Below are 22,004 nucleotides of genomic sequence, written 5' to 3'. Positions count from 1 at the left end.
ATATTTTCTTGAAGATTCAGAGTTGACTTATGTGGAAAATTCTGTTTCTGGAAAATGATTTAGCTTACCTTTTTTTTTTTTTTTTTTTTTTTTTTTTATTAGATAGGGGTGGTGTGGTGAAGTGTTAAGCACTGTTGCCTCATAGCAAGAAGTTCCTTGGTTTCTGTCCCAGGCCTGGGACCTTTTCTTTGTAGAGTTTGCATGTTTACCCTGTTGGTGTCATCAGAGTACACCAGCTTCCTCCCACAGTCCAAAATCATGCCATGTCCACAAAAACTGATGTATGTTTAGAAGCAGAATGGGGGTAGTCTCTGCCTAATAAATGCAAACAATGTACTATCATGGAGTCTGCATTTTCATAGGGATTTCTACTGTTATATTTAATTAATGGACCATTACTTGGAAAGTAAAAGTATGTTTTCTAACACAATATGAAAAAGTTTTTACAATTGGAGACAATAGGCTGGTGTCCTAACAAAGCAGAGTAACTTAAAATGTGATGACCGAGGTTTAAACCTTAGTGTTGGAGAGCTTTGCCCCCACCCTTTTATCCTTGGTCAAGCCATTAGATTTCTTCTAACGTCTGCAGCAATTAACTTTGCAGGAGCCTTCACTTTCCAAGGAGTCTCAATATTTGGCAGCATTTTCAGTATATGTTTTGTCATAAATGAAGGAAGCAGAGACAAGAAACAAAAGCACTTTTAAAGATTATGAATATGAGCCAACATGACAATTCATAAATCCTTACGTGGAAGTCACAAATCAGTGAAAGTACAAATGGAAAAATGTCTTTGAAATACCAATCTCAATCTTGACATATTTTTACTGCACACAATTGATTTTTGATAATATAACATGTAGGGTATAGGAAGTAAGCAGTATTTTTTCACTTATTATGATGAGCTATTTATTTCGCTATATATATGTGTTGTGTATATATATATATATATATATATATATATATATATATATATACATACAACAAAACAACTTCGCTATTTATTTCGCTCTGTATATAATTTTTTTTTTTTTTCAGGCAATTTTCTAGCCACCTAATACGGGGTCAAGGTCCTTTCACAATAACAACATGGCTGCCTTGTGCAGAGGCAGACACCGGTGGAAAAAGACTAATTGCTTATACGTGCCGACAAGAAACCTGACAGGTAAAACAACATGACGTTTTATTGTTGTGTGTAGATACAAAGAAGTGAACGTTGTCAGGTTGTTAGTTGTAGGTGTTTCTGTCAGGACACAGCCAACTTTCCGACCGGCAGCGGCTGTCACTGAGCGGTTCCCCGGTTAGTTTATTTACCTCAGCCGCCAGTTGGAAACACAACTCTGTGGGCGAACGGACGGCGCCAAGACCCAAACACGATACGTTGCAAACATAGCAACTTGTGTACTGAAGCGACGATGGAGAGTGTAATATCACACTAAAATGAGCTGACAGTCCTTGAATTGGGTTTAGTTTGTTCCTTCTCCAAAGGACATTGGTAAATTAAAAGCTTAGGTCAGGGAAATGCAGCAGGAATAGATACATTTTGGAGGGTTACATAATTTCAGCTTCTTTCTTTCTTTCTTTCTTTTTTTGGGGGGTCTGTTATTCCCCCCCCCCCCTCTGTATTTCTCGTGCAGGGAAATATGACTATGACCTGGTGGTCATTGGAGGGGGTTCAGGAGGGCTTGCCTGCTCCAAAGAAGGTGAGCTCTTCGGCTATTCGTCTTTGGACATCTGTGCATTACACAGTGATCATTGTAGAAAGTTATGAATAAACTATATGTATTATTATTTATTTATTGTTAACAGCAGCGCAGTTTGGACAGAAAGTGGCTGTTTTGGATTATGTGGACCCCACTGTAAAAGGTAAAATAAAAATTGTTGTGGCAAGTGTTCTTCAAACCTGTTTATTCAGTAATGATTTGAACACACCATTATTAAATCCACATGGACTGCTTCATCAAACAGGCACCAAGTGGGGTCTCGGTGGTACTTGTGTTAATGTTGGCTGCATTCCTAAGAAGCTCATACACCAGGCTGCTCTTTTTGGCACTGCACTTAAAGATGCTAAGAAGTATGGCTGGCAGATCTCAGAGCCAGTGTGCCATGACTGGTAGGTTTGACCCAAGCACAAAGTGTCTGAGTGTTTCATCAGCTAAAGAGAGAGAGGAAATCGTTTGAATGAACTCATGCAGTGCAGGGAGTTAGTAGCTGAATGGCACCATCTAGTGTTGTAGCCTCAAAAATTAGAAATGTGTGACTGATTTCAATTTTAGCTTATTTTTTGGTGGTTCCTTTATATTGTTCTGCTTTTTCAAGCCCCATCGTTCAGCCATACCTGTAGATGCACATATAGTAAGAAGCTCAGGCATATTATACAGCATCTTTAAGAGCTTCTTATGTACAGTGTCGTATAATTACTTTTTGTGTGTCTTCCAGGGCCACAATGATGGAGGGGGTCCAAAACCATGTCAGGTCCTTAAACTGGGGTCACAGAGTCCAGCTGCAAGACAAGTACCAGAGCCTTTTGGTTTACTCAGACTTGTTTATATAATGCTGATAGTTTCATTTAGTGAGGTTTTTCACAGCTGTACAGCAGATATTTTGTATTATCCCGAAATCACCTGCCTCTCCTCCACATAGTTTTTTTTTCCCATTATATGCTTTTTAATTTTTGCGCTAACCTGCATTTGAGCAAATAAATAAAAATTGTAGTCTAGAGGGTATGTGAGAATATGAAGGAAATGAGGGATGATGAGGGTCATAAGTGAATCTGTAACAGTTTGCTTCATAGGATCTGCATTTGTGAAAGTGAATACGTCACTCCAAATAAAACCTTTCTTTTCTGTTTTGCAGGAAGGTGAAGTATCTGAACTTCAAAGGAAGTCTGGTGGATGAACACACTGTTAAAGGACTAACCAAAGCAGGAAAAGAGGTCAGCGGCTGACTTATAAAATAAATTATGAAATATTTACTTCAGTTTCTTAATGCAGTTTCACCTCAATATGAGGTATTTTTGCTGTTTCAAAAGTTTTTCTTTGAATGTTTCATTTAAATTATTTCTTATTAAATTAATCTCAGTCAATGTTGCTATCTTAACTTCTGTACACTTCTGTACCCACTTAGTGTTAACTCACTGTTGCTTGTTTTAGTGATTTTTAGAGCTTTTCCATCATCACCTCAATGCAGTACACTGTGGAGACCAATTGCTTTCATTGGACATTTCCTTGTTTTCTGAAGGATATGAACAAAGGGTGTTACCTCACGTTTTCCTACTATTTTACAGACGATCCTCACTGCCAAAAACATTGTAATCGTTACAGGTGGGCGGCCCAAGTATCCCACAAATGTAAGTATGATTGTTATGATAACTTCTCTCAGATGTTGCTGTCTTTCTCTGCCAGTGTATGTTAGGTTGATTATCTGGTAGACAAGGACGAGAGAGAGAGCAATGCCGTACAACAACAGAAAAGCTTTTACACAGCAAAAATAGAATTGATAGATGATTGATGCGTATGCTCACTGCTTTACTCTCATTACAGATCCCTGGAGCGGTGGAGCATGGCATCACCAGTGATGACATGTTTTGGCTGAAAAAGTCACCCGGTAAAACGTGAGGAAATGTTTTTCATTTTAATTTTTTTGAACTCTTCACACCTACAAGCACATACTCTTAACCTGTCGGTGCTCTCCAGTTGCAGTTTCTGAAGGTGTTCTGAATGTTGGCTCAGTCAGGTTCCTTTAGTAACCCTAACCATAACCATTACTCCAGAAGTGTAGGAATATATTATATGAAGACTTGGAGACTTTTCGAGCTTTAAAAAGTGTAATTACTCATGGATGTATTTTTTTAATTACAGAATGTGTAGGATTGCTTCTCTCTCTACAAAGAAACATAATATAAAACTTTTAACTATCTAAAAGTAACTATTAATGCCTTACTCTCCCCTCCATGCTACCTTGCTCACTGACACAAGATGTCCTACTGTCACGCACTGTAATCACTCATCACTGACATGCAGTTTGTTTTTCTCCCTTCCTGCCAGCCTGTCCTCGCCTCATGATTCAGATTAGCGATGTGCATCCTGACCTTTACAGAACAAGCCCTTTAATCCAGCCATATAGCTTCTGTCATCACCTGGTTAATTGGTCTTTCCCTGACGTTTCCTCTTGGCACAACATGCAGGCGGTGATAGGTGGTTGTGGTATACCTGGGCTGCAGTGGTTGTTTGCTGCACAGAGACAGATAAGCGGAAGTAATTATTCTTATATTCAGGCTTCATGTGTAGCTTGGCTGTCTGTACCATAGAGTTTTAATTAATTTTTTTTTTTTTTTTTTTTTTCCAATTCCTTTTTTGTGCCTGATTTAGGCTCATTGGCTAAAAAAGTATCACTAAGTTTTGTGGTGTGTCAGTATAGAGGACTTGTGCTATTCTGTTTCTTGACCACTTGGAGGCAATGCAAAATCATTTATAGCCATCAAATCAATTTGAGTATACTGCCACCACCCTCAAGCAGTTATCACTGTAGCAGTCATCCGTTCAACAGAATACTTTTGTGTAATAAGCAGAATTATCCACTCAGAGCGAACACTTGAGTTCAGGAAGCCTTTGATGTGAGACAGTGAGGGTTAGTGCAGTCCCATACCTCCCTGCAGGTTATGCGGGGGTTAGCTGTGGGTTAGCATTAGCATTAGCTTCTCCTATAAGGGCTCAAACCACATACTAGCCTAGAAGGGGTGATATTGTTTCACTGCAGAACTGTCAGGTGTGCAGGTGAGTTCCGAAAGGATGTGTCTGCCGGTAGCACTCATGTGGGAGTAGTGGTCCAATTGAGTGACATGTGTCTAATGGACCTTGGATCACACACACATCCAAATGACAGATTTGGCCCCAGGTCCAAAGCCCAGAGCTGGCTGCATTCATAGTATGATCAGGAGAATGCAGTGAGCACGTGCCAACAAGCCTTTGATACTGTTCGCTGAATCACCAAGTACGTGAATGAGATGGAGGAGCAACAGATTTGCATTGGGGCTGTAATTTACAAAATAGTTATTTTGTAAACGCAACAAAGATAAAACCACAGATGGCATCACAGATGTATTAAACCTCTTTGTGCCTTTCCAGGAAAATCCTGAGAGAGGGGAGTCTAAAATGTAATCAAACATTACAAATACTTACACACATTTCTATTAAAATAAGTACTCAATACTCAAATATCAAATAAGTCTATGTTCCACTGCTTTTAATGGACCCTTACAGCAATCATGAAACAACCTACGCAGTAGACAAAAACAGCAGTCTCTGGCTGTCATAAATAATCTGAGAAGTTTATTGCATTAATGTTGAAATGATGTGTTTGTAACATGTCACACACCTGAAAGAATGGTCTCAGCGGTATTGCCCTGGAATTCAAGCTACTTAGCAAAACACTTTATGAAATGAACACATGAAAAAAGTTCAAACTTTAGTCTCTCTCTGCATATTCCACTTAGTATTTCACATTCCAATGTCAACATTAAATGCAACATAGTTGCATAATTACTAATAAAATAAGACTATGTTGTATTTTTCACAGTTTGATCCATGACACTGAAAGCTGTTAGCCTACCAGAAGCCTGTCAGAAATGTTGAAATATTGCTTCTCATTGTCTAAATGGCGCTGCAGAGGCTTGATTATGAGTCAAACATGAAACTGGAATAGGGAAATACTTTTATTTAAATCTATCTGTGTTCTTCAGCATAGACATTTGAAGCATTGGTAATGTTGTCATGCTGTCCTTGTGGCTTTGGCAAGACAAAGGTACCAATCAGCAACTTTTAAGTTTTGCGTCCCATTTATTCTTGTCTACAGGCTAGATTACATGATATGCTCCCCTGATTTGTTAAATGCAAGTGAGCATCATTTTACTGCTATCTATGCAGTTGGCTTTCGCATTTTCTATATGCTCGTCTATCAATGTCGCAACTGCAGAAAAGGGTCAGTAGGTTTGAAACATGTATTGTAGTTTTATTGACTAGTGTAAAATACAATCATACACAATGGAAAGAAGCGGAGTTGGGGGCCACGACATAATCTTTCAGTGATGAAAGTGCAGAATCAAGCTAAAGCTTTTTGCCTCATCTCCTTTAAGCCACCTCACAATACATGCTAAGTGCAGCTGTGTATTACACAGACACGGAGAAAATGGGCACTAGGGTTTTTAGTGTTAAGTGTTAGCATGGACAAGGACAGGATGTGCCGCAGGCACCCAGAGCTGTCAGGTGGAGCAGACGTGGAGGGAGAGAGGTTTGATTTGAAGTTTTAAAAACAGTAGAGAGGGGCCTCATCCATGCGGGCAACTAGTTTCACTCCACAGACTCGTTTGTCCCAGAATGTGGCACACCCCATTTCTAGGGATTAGCCTAAATGCTAGCAATTAGTTCTCTTCAGCACACAGATTTCAGTGCTGGATTAGATGTGTGATTTACCTGGACCACACACACATCCTCTGACACTGCAAGTACACACATACACACACACACACTGTCCTGCATTTACTTCACACCTCTTCCCATCCCTCTCAGGTTATTAAGTTCTGTAATTCATCACCTCCCTAATTCTAGGATTTAAGTATTTCCAAATTTGTATTTGTTTTTCTTTTATTTGGTCACAATGTGCTGCACAAAGATTTTTTTTTTTTTTTTTATTGTACTAGTTCAACTAATAACTTATTTTTGTTTGACAGACTTGTGGTTGGAGCCAGCTGTATCCTTTGTCTGCTAGAGGACTTGTAAATGAAGCCACTGTATAAATCTTCCAGTAATCAGTCAAGAAATTAATTTAGTAACAATTCTGAGATTAACACAATTTAACATTGCACAAATCAGCTTTTGGTTGTATTTCTGAGTAATTATCACTCAGTAAAAAAATTTGAACGCTCTGTTGTAATTTGAGACCTTTCAGAAAAGTTTCCAGAGTCTCACACCTTTGCTCACATTATCTGGTAAACCCTGATAAAATAATCGTAATTGTGGATTTGTCCTCCTCTATTTAAATCCTATTTAATCATTCTCTTGTTAAAATACAGTACTACTTTGATTTTTCCTCTTCTTTTTAAGCCCTTACTTGCTTTGCAAGCATGTCAGTTCTTATGTTAAGGCCACACATCAGATGTATCTGTGCATGCAACTGAAGAAAAAACTGTAATTATAATCCTCAACCCAACATCACCTAGATGTGGCTCTGGAGTGTGCAGGGTTCCTCACAGGCATCGGCTTAGACACTACTGTGATGGTCCGCAGTATCGCCCTCCGGGGGTTTGATCAGGTATTGCTCCCTATATTAGCCCTTGAATTATATGCATATCATGATTCTGTTTCCATGTTTGAAAGGTGGTATTCTTCCTTTTTTTTTTTTTCAGCAAATGGCAGGTCTAGTGACAGACTACATGGAGACTTATGGGACCAAGTTTGCCTGGAAGTGTGTTCCAAAGAGAGTGGACAAACTTTCCTCAGGAGCCCTACAGGTGACCTGGACCGACACCCAGACAGGTGGTGAACACCAAGACACCTATGACTCTGTGCTATGGGCAGTTGGTAAGTCTGTGTGTCAACTCTCAGGGAAAATATTTAAAATCGAAAAACTAAACTTGTGTTGAATTAATGTTTTTTATCAGCAAAATTAAGTTAAAATAGAGAACACAATATCTAAAGCAATTGTAGCTTGTTGTATTGGTTATAAATAACAGACATCAAAGCTGTAGGTTTGAGTGTGGGACATGATTGAAACTAATGTCATGAAATCGAAGAATCAAGACTTCACTGTTGAGAGTCTCAAATTGTTATTGAAACTGCAACCATTTTTTAGACAAACTTGACTTATGTGCTCAATTGACTTGGCTTACGATTTGTATTGATTGACTCTGGTCCTGATTTTTTTTTTTTTTTTTTTTTTTTTTTTTTACGCTTTTTTTAATTGGCTTTAAACATATCTGTTGATTTGAGACTTGGATTGAAGTTGATCCGCTTGATTTATTTAGATGGGTAAATATTGAATAAGCCAGATACTGTTTTAAATTGTGAATGCAGTTCACATTCTAGTACAATGGAGTTTTTAATGCATCCCCTGTCTTTAAAATTCTGGTGATTGAACGTCAATCAGCACCTGCGTTGTTTTCCTCTGATGTAACAATATATCCCTAATATAAACCACTAGTGGGACTGTGATGTCCATGCCACCATCAATTTCATTGTCATCTCCAATAGAGTGCAGTGTCAGCAGATAGTAGAAGTATCCAACCTGAAAACAAAGTAATAAAGCCTGAGTGATGGGAATGGCCAGGGGAAGTGTTAATCACCCACTGCTGGCTCTGCGGTGCTGTGGTTGGAGAGGGGCAGGATGCACCCAGGCACAGGGTCACTGCATTCCCCTCTTTGTTCTCCCTCTTTGCGTTTTCCTGCCCATGCCAGCCCTGCGGAAACCAACCCTGCATCTGTCACTGCCATCTCTGCTCGTGGTCCTCTGCCTGCCATTCCTACCAGCTCTCTGGCTTCTCATTCTTAGCCACCAAGTCTCCATTCTGTTGTTCCATTTCTACTGTTCCACCAACAGTGTGCATAACAATAGAGGGAACATCCGTCAAAGCCACAGCCGTCAGTTTATTTGTGTTGAGTGCTTTCAAAGACGATGCTGTGCTTCCGAAAATCTGACTACCAGGTTTTTGCTTTATTTCAGTGTGTGTGTGTGTGTGTGTTTGAGGGGAAAAAGGGGTCCTTTGGCCCTATGCGTGTGACAGTGACAAGGATGTCTGTGACCCTGCAGCTGAGATGACGCTCATTCCTCCCACCCAGGGCTAAATTCCCACATTGTCTCAGCGTGAGACTCCTGGTGAGAATGATATTTGCATTGAGTGCATGTACCAGTAGATATTTGTCATGACATGCGTGAGAAGCTGCATCCCTTATGTTTCCTATATTTTGTAGAGTGAGGGTGCTCAACAAACTGTGCCAAGCACATGACATTTTGGGAAATAAATCTTTATCCTATCCTCATGAATCATCTCAGTTTAGTTTTTTATCATTACAAACATTTAATATATTATTATCTGCAGCGAAATGAATCACCACAACTCAAACTTCGATCTCCTTTTGTCAGTCAAGTCCTACTCATTAAAAGGGTGTCCAGAAATTGTCAAAACACCAGAAACTGTTTCCTTTGCTCGTACCCAAACACTTGCTATATGTACATCCATACATCCAACACAGCTTTTGTTCCCATACAGCGCAGAGAACCAGTAAAAACGTGGCCTCTGCTCTTTGATGTGTGCATGCAGGAGTTATGAGTGCAAGGCCACTTCCTTTTACTGTGACCTTACACTAGGGGCCAAGCAGGGTCTCAGGCCTCTCCGGAGTTATTAAAGGCCAGAGGGGACCGGGGGACAGTATCACCACTGTCTGCTACATCCTTCTGCCTGGCCCTGTCTCCCTCCACCTTTCCCCTGCTCCTTCCTGGCCTCATGGCCGCACCCCTGTCCAGGTGTGTCCAGAAACACACCAGGAAACAGAACATTTCCACACTTCCTGCATGTGGACAGTGGACACATTACTGTTACTCTTCCTCTAGTTTTTGCAGTACTCGAGGATGTCTTATAGAAATATTTCCTACTTCCTGAAGGAGTATTTGCTTTTTAAAATTCAAGTTAGTGTTTTTTTAGCTCTGTTGTTGGCTGAATTGCAGTGCATTTGGGAAATAACATTTTGAAATGATCATGCACATGGTATTCATTTCATAGAGATGTTTATTGGGCTTGCCTCGGTAAATGAACAACAATGGTTTCAACAATGTGAATAATAAAAAACAAAGCTGATCTGCTTCAGGAAGCATATATGTGGGTGATCGTGCAGCTTTGATTGACAGGGCTGCCAAAATCAGCACACAACCTGACAATTGTCATCACATTTTAGAGGAAATGCTGCTAAGCTCCGAAACATGCCCCCTTCAAATTGAGCTTCTTATACTGGAACAACTAAACTGGCTGAACTTCAGTAAAAAATAAAAATGCGTTCTTGATCCAATCACTAATAGTACAAAGCTGATGAAGGAAACAAGCATTTAAACTTGTCTCTAATGTTTATATTATATGTATTATTATTATTATATTATATTATACAGAAGCTATGACAGCTCTCGTCCAGCTGACAAACATTACCTACAGAAAGCTCTGAAATGTGCAAGCATTGGTCTTGATTTTGGAAGTTAAAGTTTTAGTTTTCACACATCTAATTTTTGAACACCGCGTGGATGAAATGCACCAACTCGTCTACATAATAAATGTGTTGCTCTTAGTTTTCCCGTCACATTTCCCATTTCCTAGACATCTTTAAATATCCACAGACACCGCAATAATCTTTTTCTGCAGCTGGAGAATTCCCTCTCTCTGGCACATTCTCTCCCTCCAAGAATAACAGTCACCCCCTAACTTTGCTCTCCCTTTTGTCTTTGTTCATTTGATTGATCAGATAAGAATTCAGCTCTCATTTCACCCTGTGGAGGTTTGTTGTGGCTAATTAGCCTAGCAGTCTAGAGGCTTTCCTCTCAATGTCACAACAGGCTTTGTTCCGATTGGCCTATGTGTTGGACCACTGTGTGTGTGTGTGTGTGTGTGTGTGTGTGTGTGTGTGTGTGTGTGTGTGTGTGTATGGCCCAGCTCCTATGAAGGCTCTTATCAGTCAAAACTGTTGTTGTGTCCTTGTTGTATAATGGAGCTATGGTCACACCTACAGTATAGTACATAGTGGAGCTATAGACAGGAACTTCTGATATGGCTCTGATTCTTCTGATATAGATTTTTGTTGGAAAATTCCAATACGTAAGCATGAACCATTGCTGAAATTCAATACTTTGAATTCAGAAAATATCAGATATTTAGTGTTTAGCTGCTGTCGGAGAGGGACACACAATTCCATTGAACCTCAGCCTTATGAACTACTTTATTTTAAGCACCAAGATTTGATCTTGAGCATTTATAAGGTATGCATCAACATGCATGGAATTATTTAGAACATCAGCAGAATTTTTTACTGTCTGTGTTGCTCCCCATTTGTCATCATTTGTGAGGCAACTGCTGTTTAATCACCTAATGGGTGATTTGTTACTCAGTACACTCTGATGCTGTAATTATCTATTATATGATTAGTGTTCATTATAAAGCATTAAGTGTTAATACACATTTACATATCTAAAAGATTATGGCAAAGAATGTGTGGAGAAAAAAAATGACTTGAAAGGTCTTAAACTGTGGCTTAATCCTCAACCAAGTCTGCAGTCTAATGAAATTTAATGCCTACTCACTACATTATTTTGAGACTATTAGCTGTACCTATTGATACCTACCAACAGGTAAAGTTTGCTTAAATGTCCAGTACAATAACGATTAATTATTTTATACATGTTTATACACACAAAATGAATATATGTATGAGTAAATAAATGTTTCAGCAGTTACATTATTAACTAGTTTGTACACATTTTTACATCTGTAACACCAGTTAGCCTACAGATGTTTTACAAGAGGAAGTTATAATTCTGGCCTAATACATCAGTTAACTGTTTTCAACTACATTGTAATGTGCTATAAATCAAATTATTTTTGTTCTTCACTGAAAGGTTACTTTTAAGTTAAGGATTTAAATCTTTGGCTGTATCATCCAAACTGCTTGTCTTCAGTCCAAAAACAAAACAAAACAAAAATAAAAATGTTAATATTAACTCACTTTAGAGATAAATGTGGGCTGTATCATCACCAGAAATTACATCAACCACAGAACAGCCTATGAATGTAGACTACTCCAGTGTTGTGGTGATAGAGGTCCAGCTTTTGGGAATTGGTCATGACTTGGCCTCTGTCGTTCCTCTCCATGCTCTCTATCCTATTCAGCCACCCATACTGCAGAGTACTAGACTGGTCTCTGTTGCCCCCCTGGTCTTAGGAGAGGGAGAGCACGTTGTTCTTTGGCTCCAGTCAGGAAAAGGGGTCTCAGGGGTTTGTTATTTTTACTGTCCGATAGCATCTACATGGGTACCTCAGGGCCGGGTGTTTATTATGCTACCCAGGAGGGGCTGTGGAGATGGACGGGGAGTGAGTGGTTCGTTCTCCCATTGCCATGGAGACTCGGTGTCGACAGTGTCAGTCAACCATCTCCCAGGAAGTGTCAAAACTCACACCTTGGCATGTCCCTTGAGGTCAGTGGGATACTGATTCCCAGATGCTCATCAGTTTCCCCTCCTCTCAAACGCTGCCTGTCAGCTGGCCAGATGTTATTGTTTCCTAATTCAAGAGTTCTACATTTGTTCGATCATTATTTTAACTTTTAAAGAATGACATTTTTTCTGTGGTTTTAAGATTTTTTTTTTCTTCCAGTAAATAGTTTTTTCAAACTAACAGTATAAAAGCCAGAGAAATTAAATTTACAATGATATAAAACTGAGGGGATAGGATGCCCTCAAAACTCAGAGTTTTAGCCGACCTCTGCCTGCATCAGTGTTTTAGCCAGTCCACCACACAGTCCATTATTTTTTGTTTCCCAGATATATTCTGTTTCAGTGAATGATCTGTTGTTATCATCAGATAATGATTTGTATTTTCCTAGTACTTTGATGAACATTATGGGAAAGTGATGTAAATTTTGATTAATTAGTAGTTTTGTGCTTACAACCGTTACCATGCCAACAAGCTAAAATGATGAGTGGAAAAGCACATTGTTATTGTTAATAAATGTTCTTACGGATGAGCATCTGCATGTTTTGTAGCCATATTCAGAGTATCTAGCATGGCCCTCTAATGATAAATAAATAAACAGTTCTATTCATAAACACTTCTTTCTTCAGTGTTATTTTGTGTCAGGATGGAGGAGTGTATTTTTTTTTAGGTGGGGGGGCAGGGGAGGGGGGTTGTTTTAGTCAGCTCCCATTCTCAGTGTTTAAGTTGCATGCATGGTAGGTATTATAAACACTCTACTTTCCCTATTTATAATTAGTACGGTTTTGACGACTGAGCAGAGCTTGTTATGAACACTGTACAGGGTGCCTGCTTTATCCTCTACACCTCTCTCCTCGGTTGTAATGCAGCAGTCTCCTTGTGTTTCCTCCTTGTTGATCTCAGGTAGAGCTCCTGAAACCAAAGCCCTGGGCCTTGACAAGCTTGGTGTCAAACTCAACCAGGAAACTGGGAAAATAGTTTTGGCCACTGATGAATCCACCTCAGTTCCAAACATCTATGCACTTGGAGACATTGGTGAGGTAGGCCTTGTCAACAGATGCTACACTGACAGTATAAACAAAGCGGTCTTGAAAGGAAAAGAACTCCCCACAATTATTAATCTTCATGTAGAATGTAAAAATCAGCACATTGTCAAAGTTGCTGGAAGTCCACACCCTCTTCAGTAAACTGTGAATATTGTCATAGTTTGAAAAGATAATCCAGAGGTCTGATTAAAAAACTGGAACCAAAAACTTCAAATGAAAATTTCCAAAAATGGTGAATATTGTTTGTTTGGTTTTTTTTTCCATGTGTGATCAGACTAAATGTAGCAGAAATATGATTACAAACTAATAAAAGTGTATTATTTAGACATGAGCAGATCCCAACACTAGTAATGTGTTTGTTTTCCTTGCTTTACTTGAGAGGTCACACCACTTGGGGACCACTGAGTCATGCATCATTCAAATTGAAACTCACAGACATCATACACACACTGTAGCATGCAGGGAGACAGACTGCAATGTGCACCAGTGTCTATTAATCTATTTAGAACTTAAAGTAATAGCAAAATTTCTATCTTAAAACTTTTCGGTTTCAAAGCCAGAACCAGCCATGTTGATACTAGTTATACTTGCTGAATGTAATGTCTGTTGTTTTTTCATCATGACCAGCTGTGTGTTTCCTTCCTGTCTCCCAGAGACGCACACACGCACACACCGACACACCAACATTCTCTCCCTGAGTGTCCTTTTGAATGATTTGATGAGTCATGCTTTACCCAGTCTGTCTGTCAGCCTTTCACAGCAGCAGAGCGACTTTTTCTTTTTATTGTAACTGATATCTCTCAGTTTGTCCAGTGATTTCTTTTTTTTTTTTTTTTTCAAATTAGAAAATTGTGCCAAGAAATGCATTAGAGTGATGCATGCTGTCAGGTGTGTAAACAGATACTCGAGTACACATCCACATACATGCATATTTAGGACAACAGGATGTGCAGTGGTAATTTAACAGGTTTTAGTCATACCTTTAGAATTGCCCTGCAGCCCTCCTGTTTCCTGTACAATTCAGCTGTATATATGTGTATGTATGCATGCAGGTGTGTATCCATGAGTTTGCGTTTGTCTGTTTTGGCAGGCATCCAGAAAAATGGTCAAAAAACACAGAAGCCAAGATGTTGGGTTTTTTAAATAATTAGTAGTTGCCACTTGTGTTTGCCATATATTTTAAAATGAAAGTGATCGACCTAATGGCTCGAACAAAAGCAGCTTTTTAAAAAAGTATTTGGACTTAAAGGACAAACTTGGGATCTTGTGTGTTTATGGTTGCAGATCAGACGTATTAAATTTTCCCTTGTTTTAGGGTCGTCCTGAATTGACCCCTACAGCCATTAAAGCAGGAAAGCTTCTTGCCCGCAGACTGGCTGGTCAGAGTGCTGAACTCATGAACTACGATAATGTAAGACACATATACACACACCCACACACTCAAACATTGGTTATTTTCCTCTATCTTTCCACAGCTTATGTTTTTGTGTCTTTTCAGCCTGTTGTTTTATGCTTCATTTGGTTTGAATAATAATATAATAAATTCGGGTGCTTTGTGGTTGGAGTCTCTTGCGTAGCCAGACCCCCATCTGACTGTATTTCCAACTACTTTTCAGGATGAGTCATAGCATAAACACAAGCATTTTCCGTAATATCATCAATCTTCATCATCCCATATATACTGAAATTCATCCTTCTGCAAGGCTTAGTGGCGGTTTCAGTGTAGTGGTTTTCCAACCTTCAGGTTTGCATCCTACACATGGTCACTGTTAAAGGATTTTTAAAATTGGTGCACTGACCTGTTTGATATAGTTTTCATATTAAATGAGTTTTAGACCATACATTTATTGCTGCTCCTCATTCTTAAATTAAATGCATGTTTTCCTGTGAAGTGAAAATTCTTTTTGATCCTGGAGTCAGTGAAAATTGAATACCAAAAGAAAATCCAAAAAGGTATGTGTGTATTTGTGTGACAGGTGCCTACCACAGTGTTCACCCCTCTTGAGTATGGTTGTGTTGGTCTGTCTGAGGAGGAGGCTGAGAAGAGGCATGGAAAAGACAACATAGAGGTAACACAAAAAGAAAATGTGTTGTGATAACAGTGCTATGGGCAGTGACTTTCCTACCCTAAATATTCTTTGATTGATTTTTAAAACGAACAAAAAAAAAAAAACTTTCATGAACTAAAATATGATTTAATCTTGGGAGTTTTATCATGGTTACCATTATGAATACTAAAAGAAAATTACTTCTTACTTTTACCACTACGTAGTAATGGGGATTTTAATAACATGTGCATGACACCAGGAATGTCCATATTAATTTGGCACTGTTTAGTTTTATGTAACAACCCAAGTGCCTGCAATGTTATGAAAAGCCTCAACATAAAGAATTCACTTTTAGCATATGACATATGTTTCTATGTTTTGGTTTGGTTAATACATATAACAGAATTAAATAGATAAATATAATGGGTTGTTTTTTTTTTTGTGTTTTTTTTTAAAAGGTCATTTGTAAGTAAGTGTTAAAATCAGGTAAATGATATGTTATTTACAGAAGAAATACAGTCTCAAATGCAAAAATTGCACACACACTGACACATGAACACAACGCAAAGCAAGTAGCTCCTCTTGTGTACATGCACAGTGTGCCAAATATTCGCCAACACCTGCAAGAGGCTGTAGATAAATGGTTTAGCCGGCGAGGTGGGGCTCCCGGCTGTGACTGACAGGCGAGCAGGAGGCCTGATTGAGGTGTGTATAGGGTGATGACAGGCGCACTGAGATCTGAAGAGGAGCTGCAGCACCAGCCCCCGACAGCTGCATGGCCCTCACAACTTGTGTCAGCATGTTCGGCCATAGAATAAAACACACTTCACACGTCTCAATAAAGAACTGTGAAATCCCTCAGCATCATGAGCAAGCAGTTACATTTTGATGTGACTTTTTCACAGATTGTATTTTATTCACGAGCCAGATATTGCAACTTTGGTTTTAGTAAATGATCTTCTTTACAATCAACATAAACAAAAAAAATGCAGTGCATAAGATATGGTAACAATATTAAAAATAATGATAATGTGTTTCTTTTGCTTCTTTTGCCTGTAATCCATTACAAGTCCCTCCATTTTTATAATTCAGATCAATGCTGAAACGCTTCCAATTAGCACATTTTGCTGCTTCAGCCACAAGAGGCACGAGGCCATTAAAATCACTGTGAAACCCTGCTTAGCTGTAGGCACGACACAAAATAAAACAATAATACACGTAATATCATTTTTCTGTTTATTTGACTTGTCCTCTGTGTTTACGTCTGTGTAGGTCTACCATGCTTTCTACAAGCCTCTGGAGTTCACTGTTGCCGAGCGCGACGCCAGCCAGTGTTACATAAAGGTAAGGTTGAACTCCAGACGTACCATGAATTTATTTAGGTATTTTGAATCAGAATTATTAATTATTGTATTTTACACACCAAATAATGAACTTCTTTAAATCTGTGTTCTCACCTCCTTAGGTCGTTTGCAAAAGGTTTGGAGATCAGACAATCCTGGGGCTGCATTTTACTGGTCCGAATGCTGGAGAAGTTATGCAGGGCTTTGCCATGGGTTTCCAGTAAGTTTAATAGTTGATGTGTTTTAGCAAGATTTACAAAACATTTCTTCTGTGTTAATTTGATTTTCACCTTTCCACTCTCGGCTCTCATGTGGATAATATCCTCAAACTTAAAAAAAAAAAAAAAAACAAATACAGCAGTAAGTTGTCATTTGCTACTATACTTGTGAAACGATTACTGTTTTTTCAAATTAACCTTAAAATAAATAATGTTTTGTAATTTCACAACACCTTATTACTGGTAGGTTCAGGTAAAGCAGGCAATATGTAGCAGATCATGGAGTCAAATTAAATAGTAAATAGTAAAAATTTTAAGGTTATGATTGTTAACATTCTGTATTACAGAAGCTGCCAAAGTAAAACTTGCTTTTTTAAAAATATAACCCTAAATCCGTGTAACATATAAGTCACTAGAATAGTATGTCACTCTCAACAGACTTTACAAATGTAGACATAATCTTTTGCTTTAGAATAAGGTACACACGCATATGTAAGATGAAATGCTCTTACAAAATTGGGTTATAATGCAATAAAACTTGCAGGAGTTATTACAGTATAGCAAATAAATTATACTCTTGTCAGTCACGAGTCAGTAATAGTAACTTGAACAATGTCTCTGTGTGTTTGTGTCTCAGGTGTGGAGCAACATATTCCCACCTGTCGCAGACAGTAGGCATCCACCCAACCTGTGCTGAGGAAGTGGTCAAGGTCAACATCACGAAGCACTCTGGCCTGGATGCCACGGTCACAGGCTGCTGAGGTTAAGCTGCTCGGCCTCTGATAACTAGTGAGCACACAGGGTCCCACGGTGGTCATAGAATGAAGTTGCTCTTTCTCTTTTTCCCTGTCCATCTCAAATGTGGACCTGAAATAGGCCCAAATTAATGAAGCGTGCCTTTTCCATGCATTATTTAGGGATTCAGGACATACGAGTGTTACTCACATGTTGTGTCCGAGTCAAAACTGTGGCTATCGCATATATATCTATGTTATGGGTAGGCTTTAAAAGCTCATGGCTAAAGATCAGGTTAGTAAGAGCTCTGGCCGCAGAGTGAGCGTCTTTTAAATAAACAGTCTCATCAATCAGGATTAAGGTTTGCGCTCAAGGTTTTATTGAAACCATTCAAGAAACGTGGACGAAGCCATAACGTTTTTCTGAATATACATATTCTGCAAATATTGTTGTTTCTCTGGCTGTACTTCCTGTCCATTAGTCTTGTAGGTGACACATACCATACACCCCTCACACCACCACCCCAAGAATGACACTGATGGATGGCCCCAGAGCCGTCGCCACAGCGACACCGCCCCATTTCCCATGGACACACACAAACAGTCAGCAGGCCGCCTGTCAGTCAGCCAGCCAGCTAAGACTTGGGCCAGGGAACCACAGCTTGTTTAGGACCCAGCAGATTCCGCCAACCCCGTCACCCCTTTCTTTTCCTCCCATGCTCCTCTCCATCCCAAATTATGTAGGAATGCTGATGGGCTACAAACATGTGCCGTCAAAAGCTGTGTGGATGCCATAGCCCAGGCACTGAGCAACTTTATCCCTTGATAACAGTGGCGAGAGGTCAATTACAGCGATACTCCTCAACCTTACCCAAAGGTGGCACTATTACTCTCCATTCCCCCTCATTTTTTGTGAACTAAAAGTGGCAGGCAGGATGAGTTAGCTGCTGTATAAAACATAAGCACGAATATGTTTCCGCAGCACATTCAGTACCTTTAATCCCTATAAAAGAAGCGTATCTTCAGATGAAACAGGAAAGAGAGTGGCTTTGTTGTGCCAAACTGATATAGGTTATCTGTTGTATATTTATATAGATGGCAAGTTAGCCCTCAAGAGTCATCGCTATTAGAGATAAGGCCAGTTGTTTATACCAGTAAAACAGTAATATACCCCCACAAATTGCCAAATTGTTCAAATGTTCACACAGCTGTCTGAACTGGACATCTTGGATTTATTAAGTAGAGGAAAAGGAGGAATGTTACTAAAGATGGTTAATATTGAAATATAGAAAAGACGTTGGTGGTTGTAGTTTATTTTTATTTGAAGTCTAATCTGTCCAGTCTGATTAATGATTTCGATGAGGGGAGTGACAGCGTGCCAGGAGATGGAGAAAGGAAAAAGAGCGAGAAAGAGAGAGTTACCAGGTTTATTTGGACCTGGGCTGGAGGAGAGAGCTGAATTTCAGCTCTGGTTAGGGAGGTATGGGGGATTCCTTTGTGCTCTATTCAGGGCCGAGGTGCTGACTGAAGGACCCTGACCTCCGTTCAGCAGGAACAGCTTGACTCTATCACTCCGAGCACAGTGGGCTCCCGGCGCAGCAGGGGTCCGTGGGGCTTGGGCTGAGGGGGGAGTAGGATGGCCAAAGGACAGACAGAACTGACCAACCAACCAAATACTGAGCAATAGTGGCATATTTGCCCAGGGTAATTGAGTCTGTTCCTGAGCTTAACGAGCCACTTCAGGACCCCAGGGTGGGCAAAAAGGTAACTTGAGGAAAGTCATTGAGGTTGTCAGTGCAACTGTAATGTCTGTTTGCTTTTTACCTTCCACTCCCCTTCTGCTTTTTCTCATCTTCACTCTTGTTCTATACTCGGTATTAAAGCTCACGCGCACAAAATGAAGTAGTACTTCATTTTCATTTTTGTACAGTGTTCCTGTTGTTTTGCTGAAAAGTTTCTCCAGGCTCAAGACTTACAGCACCAATTAGCCTCACCTGTGTCTCAGGGGGGTCAGGGTTCAACTTTCAGACAGGCCAGCTAATGATGGCCTGCACTAAAACCCAAAACTGGGGAGTGCAGGTCTGATGTCACCTGGCCGCCAACTTTAGTAATTGTAAATAGAGACGTGCAATTTTCTGTTAAAGCTTTGTGATACATAATTTATATGTAAACTAATAACAGTAGAATGCACCATGTCACCATTAAAGTAATGATGCCCCTTGATTGAGTGTTCCGTGTATTGCATGTACACATGAGTATACAGTACATTTATGTTTATAAAGAGATATTTTTTTTTTTTTTTCTGAGCTGTGTTTATTTTGTGACAAACCAAAGAAATTGTCTGTATTATACAAATCAGTATGGAAACTGCTAGCCGGGCCAGCACTGCATCACATGCACGGTTACTTTTTTGTCCAGGTGCAGTCAATGCATTTGGTCCAAAACAATAAACAAAATGACTCACACATGTAAATATGTGCATGTGCAGATCCGAACAGATTTATCTAACTGCTACATGTCTTAATATTGAAGATTGACAAAAGGGGTGGTCACATATTGACCCTGTGTCGTCTCTGATGACAGGCCGTCTGCTATGCACCCCTGTCACTCAACCCGCTGCACCAACAATGGCAGAAATTCCACTGTGTTTGTTTGGCTAAGGACAGAGCTCTCTGAAACCCCTGAACCACCTCAGGATCTGCAGCAGTCTCAGTCATCCTGAGAGTGAGTAAAGCTGGAGTAAAGTTCACTGGCTGCCTCGAGAATTGTCAGCCCCATTTAGCAAGTGTGTTTCTTCTGTCGCTCCACAATAGAGCAAACAGACTAAATCCGCCTTGAAATGCACTTAGAAGAACATGTCAACATGTCAGGGTGCGCTCGGTTCTATGTTCAGTCTTAATCCAACCCATTGAACACTGACAGTTGTGTCTGAGTCAGACATTCACTGGGCCTTTGTCACTTCAGGTCTTGAGCCCCAGCAGCCACACAGGAAAGGAAGAGCAGAACCCTCAGACACACGTTAAAACACATATGCTGGGTATACAGCTCTTCAGCTGCAGCAAAGGCCTCGGGAGGAGAAGGAGAAACTGATATGTACCTTGTGTAAACATGAGTGGAAAAAAAATGACGCTTGGAATAGAAAAGGCTCAATATAGGTGAGGATTATCCCAGAGAAATGAACAGGGGCCAATTATGACTGCTCTGTTGTGCTGCCAGTATCTGGCTCAAGAGCTGTCAGTATGAGACGCCTGCAGGGCTGGATGGGGTGCGGCGGCTGGGGAGGAGATCCTCAGGAGGCTTGATGTAGAAGGGGGCTCTCAGACTGATAAGCCAATGAGAGCCTCCAAACTGGTCTGCTAGGTTTTGGTGTTTTCTCCCTCATCTGACCTCCCAAGTTCAAGACAATTAGCTCAAAACACACTCTGAGCCACGTAGCAAGCTTAATGGTAGGTTCACAAAAACAACTGTAAGAAGAAGGGTGTTGAGATGAGGCTGTGCACCTTCACCTCCCATTCACTGTGCAAACCTAGACGCTGCAGACGCCCCCTTTTTCCCTGTTGGGACTCATCGGAGCAAAGACATTTTAATCTCTCCGGAGCAGGACTGTGTTCATAGTCTAAATACTCCCCATAAGGAATGTCAAGGTTGCCTTGTTTGTTTCACGTATTTCACTTTGCTACAACTTTAATTCTGAGAAAGATTCAGTCAAATTGCCTCCACCTCTGAGTTTGCATTCAACTCCAAACACTGAGGAAAAGTAGTTGAGGTCAGCTCTCGTCAGACTGGGGTCCTGTTGGTAGCCCAGTAGAGGTGAAGGCCTGTGAAATGAGCTTATCTGAGCCCTGATAAGAGCAGGATACCCCCAGGAGTGGTCTAAATTCAATACACATGGCTGCTGCAGCTGTCTTTATCTGGCAGGATGTGGATGTTTGAAAAGGAGCTACGTGTAGCACAGCGGTTGGGTTTCTCCTATCTGGACCAGTCCAGCAGACCACAGCCTTATGGAGAATACAAGTACCTATGGCCAGCAGTAAGAATGGAGAGATTATGTGGTTCTGATCCCAAGACATCACTAAGCGAGCGATTATGATCAGCAGCGTCAACTCTTACATCATTTCGTTAGGTCTCCTCCCACCAAGAAACTTACCTTATTACCTCTGGAAGCTGTGCAGAGATTTATTGAGCTGATGTTCAATGACTGCATCCAACAAAGAAAGATTGAGTGTCTCCACTGGCACAGTTATCGATCATCTCTAATTTTCCGTCTCTAATTTGCACACAGAAATGCAGGAAAGAAGTGGCTTATTTTGAAAAGCCTTGAAGAAGCCATAGAACAGGAGCCAGTCTCAAACTGTTTCACTATGCTATTGATCCGTTGT

At 40.1% G+C, this 22,004-nt stretch overlaps 1 protein-coding gene across 2 annotated transcripts; it reads left to right on the top strand.

The window, feature by feature from the left end:
- The first annotated feature begins 1,077 nt into the window (after positions 1-1,077).
- Positions 1,078-19,897, top strand: txnrd2.2 (thioredoxin reductase 2, tandem duplicate 2). 2 transcript variants are annotated; one of them, XM_029510650.1, is made up of 17 exons: positions 1,078-1,163; positions 1,636-1,701; positions 1,811-1,864; positions 1,967-2,111; positions 2,438-2,512; positions 2,855-2,933; positions 3,285-3,347; positions 3,541-3,611; positions 6,726-6,745; positions 7,215-7,306; positions 7,401-7,575; positions 13,140-13,276; positions 14,598-14,693; positions 15,259-15,351; positions 16,603-16,674; positions 16,796-16,893; positions 17,529-19,897. In XM_029510650.1, the coding sequence occupies exons 1-17, from the start codon at positions 1,088-1,090 to the stop codon at positions 17,650-17,652; spliced, it is 1,536 nt and encodes a 511-aa protein (XP_029366510.1). In that variant the 5' UTR covers positions 1,078-1,087; the 3' UTR covers positions 17,653-19,897. The 2 variants fall into 2 exon arrangements, with proteins under 2 accessions (XP_029366510.1, XP_029366509.1); XM_029510649.1 differs by having other exon boundaries at positions 1,808-1,864.
- Positions 19,898-22,004: the final 2,107 nt, after the last annotated feature.

This window comes from Echeneis naucrates, chromosome 9, assembly GCF_900963305.1.
Source record: "Echeneis naucrates chromosome 9, fEcheNa1.1, whole genome shotgun sequence".
NCBI classification, from domain to species: Eukaryota; Metazoa; Chordata; class Actinopteri; order Carangiformes; family Echeneidae; genus Echeneis; species Echeneis naucrates.
The sequence above is the reverse complement of the archived record's forward strand: the minus strand, read 5'-3'. Positions and strand labels throughout refer to the sequence as shown.

Coding starts and splice junctions, on each gene's coding strand:
- txnrd2.2 (XM_029510649.1), top strand. CDS start 1,088: ATGGCTGCCTTGTGCAGAGGCAGACACCGGTGGAAAAAGACTAATTGC. Junction 7,576..13,139: donor CTCTGTGCTATGGGCAGTTG/GTAAGTCTGTGT, acceptor TGTTGATCTCAG/GTAGAGCTCCTGAAACCAAA. Junction 14,694..15,258: donor AACTCATGAACTACGATAAT/GTAAGACACATA, acceptor TTTGTGTGACAG/GTGCCTACCACAGTGTTCAC.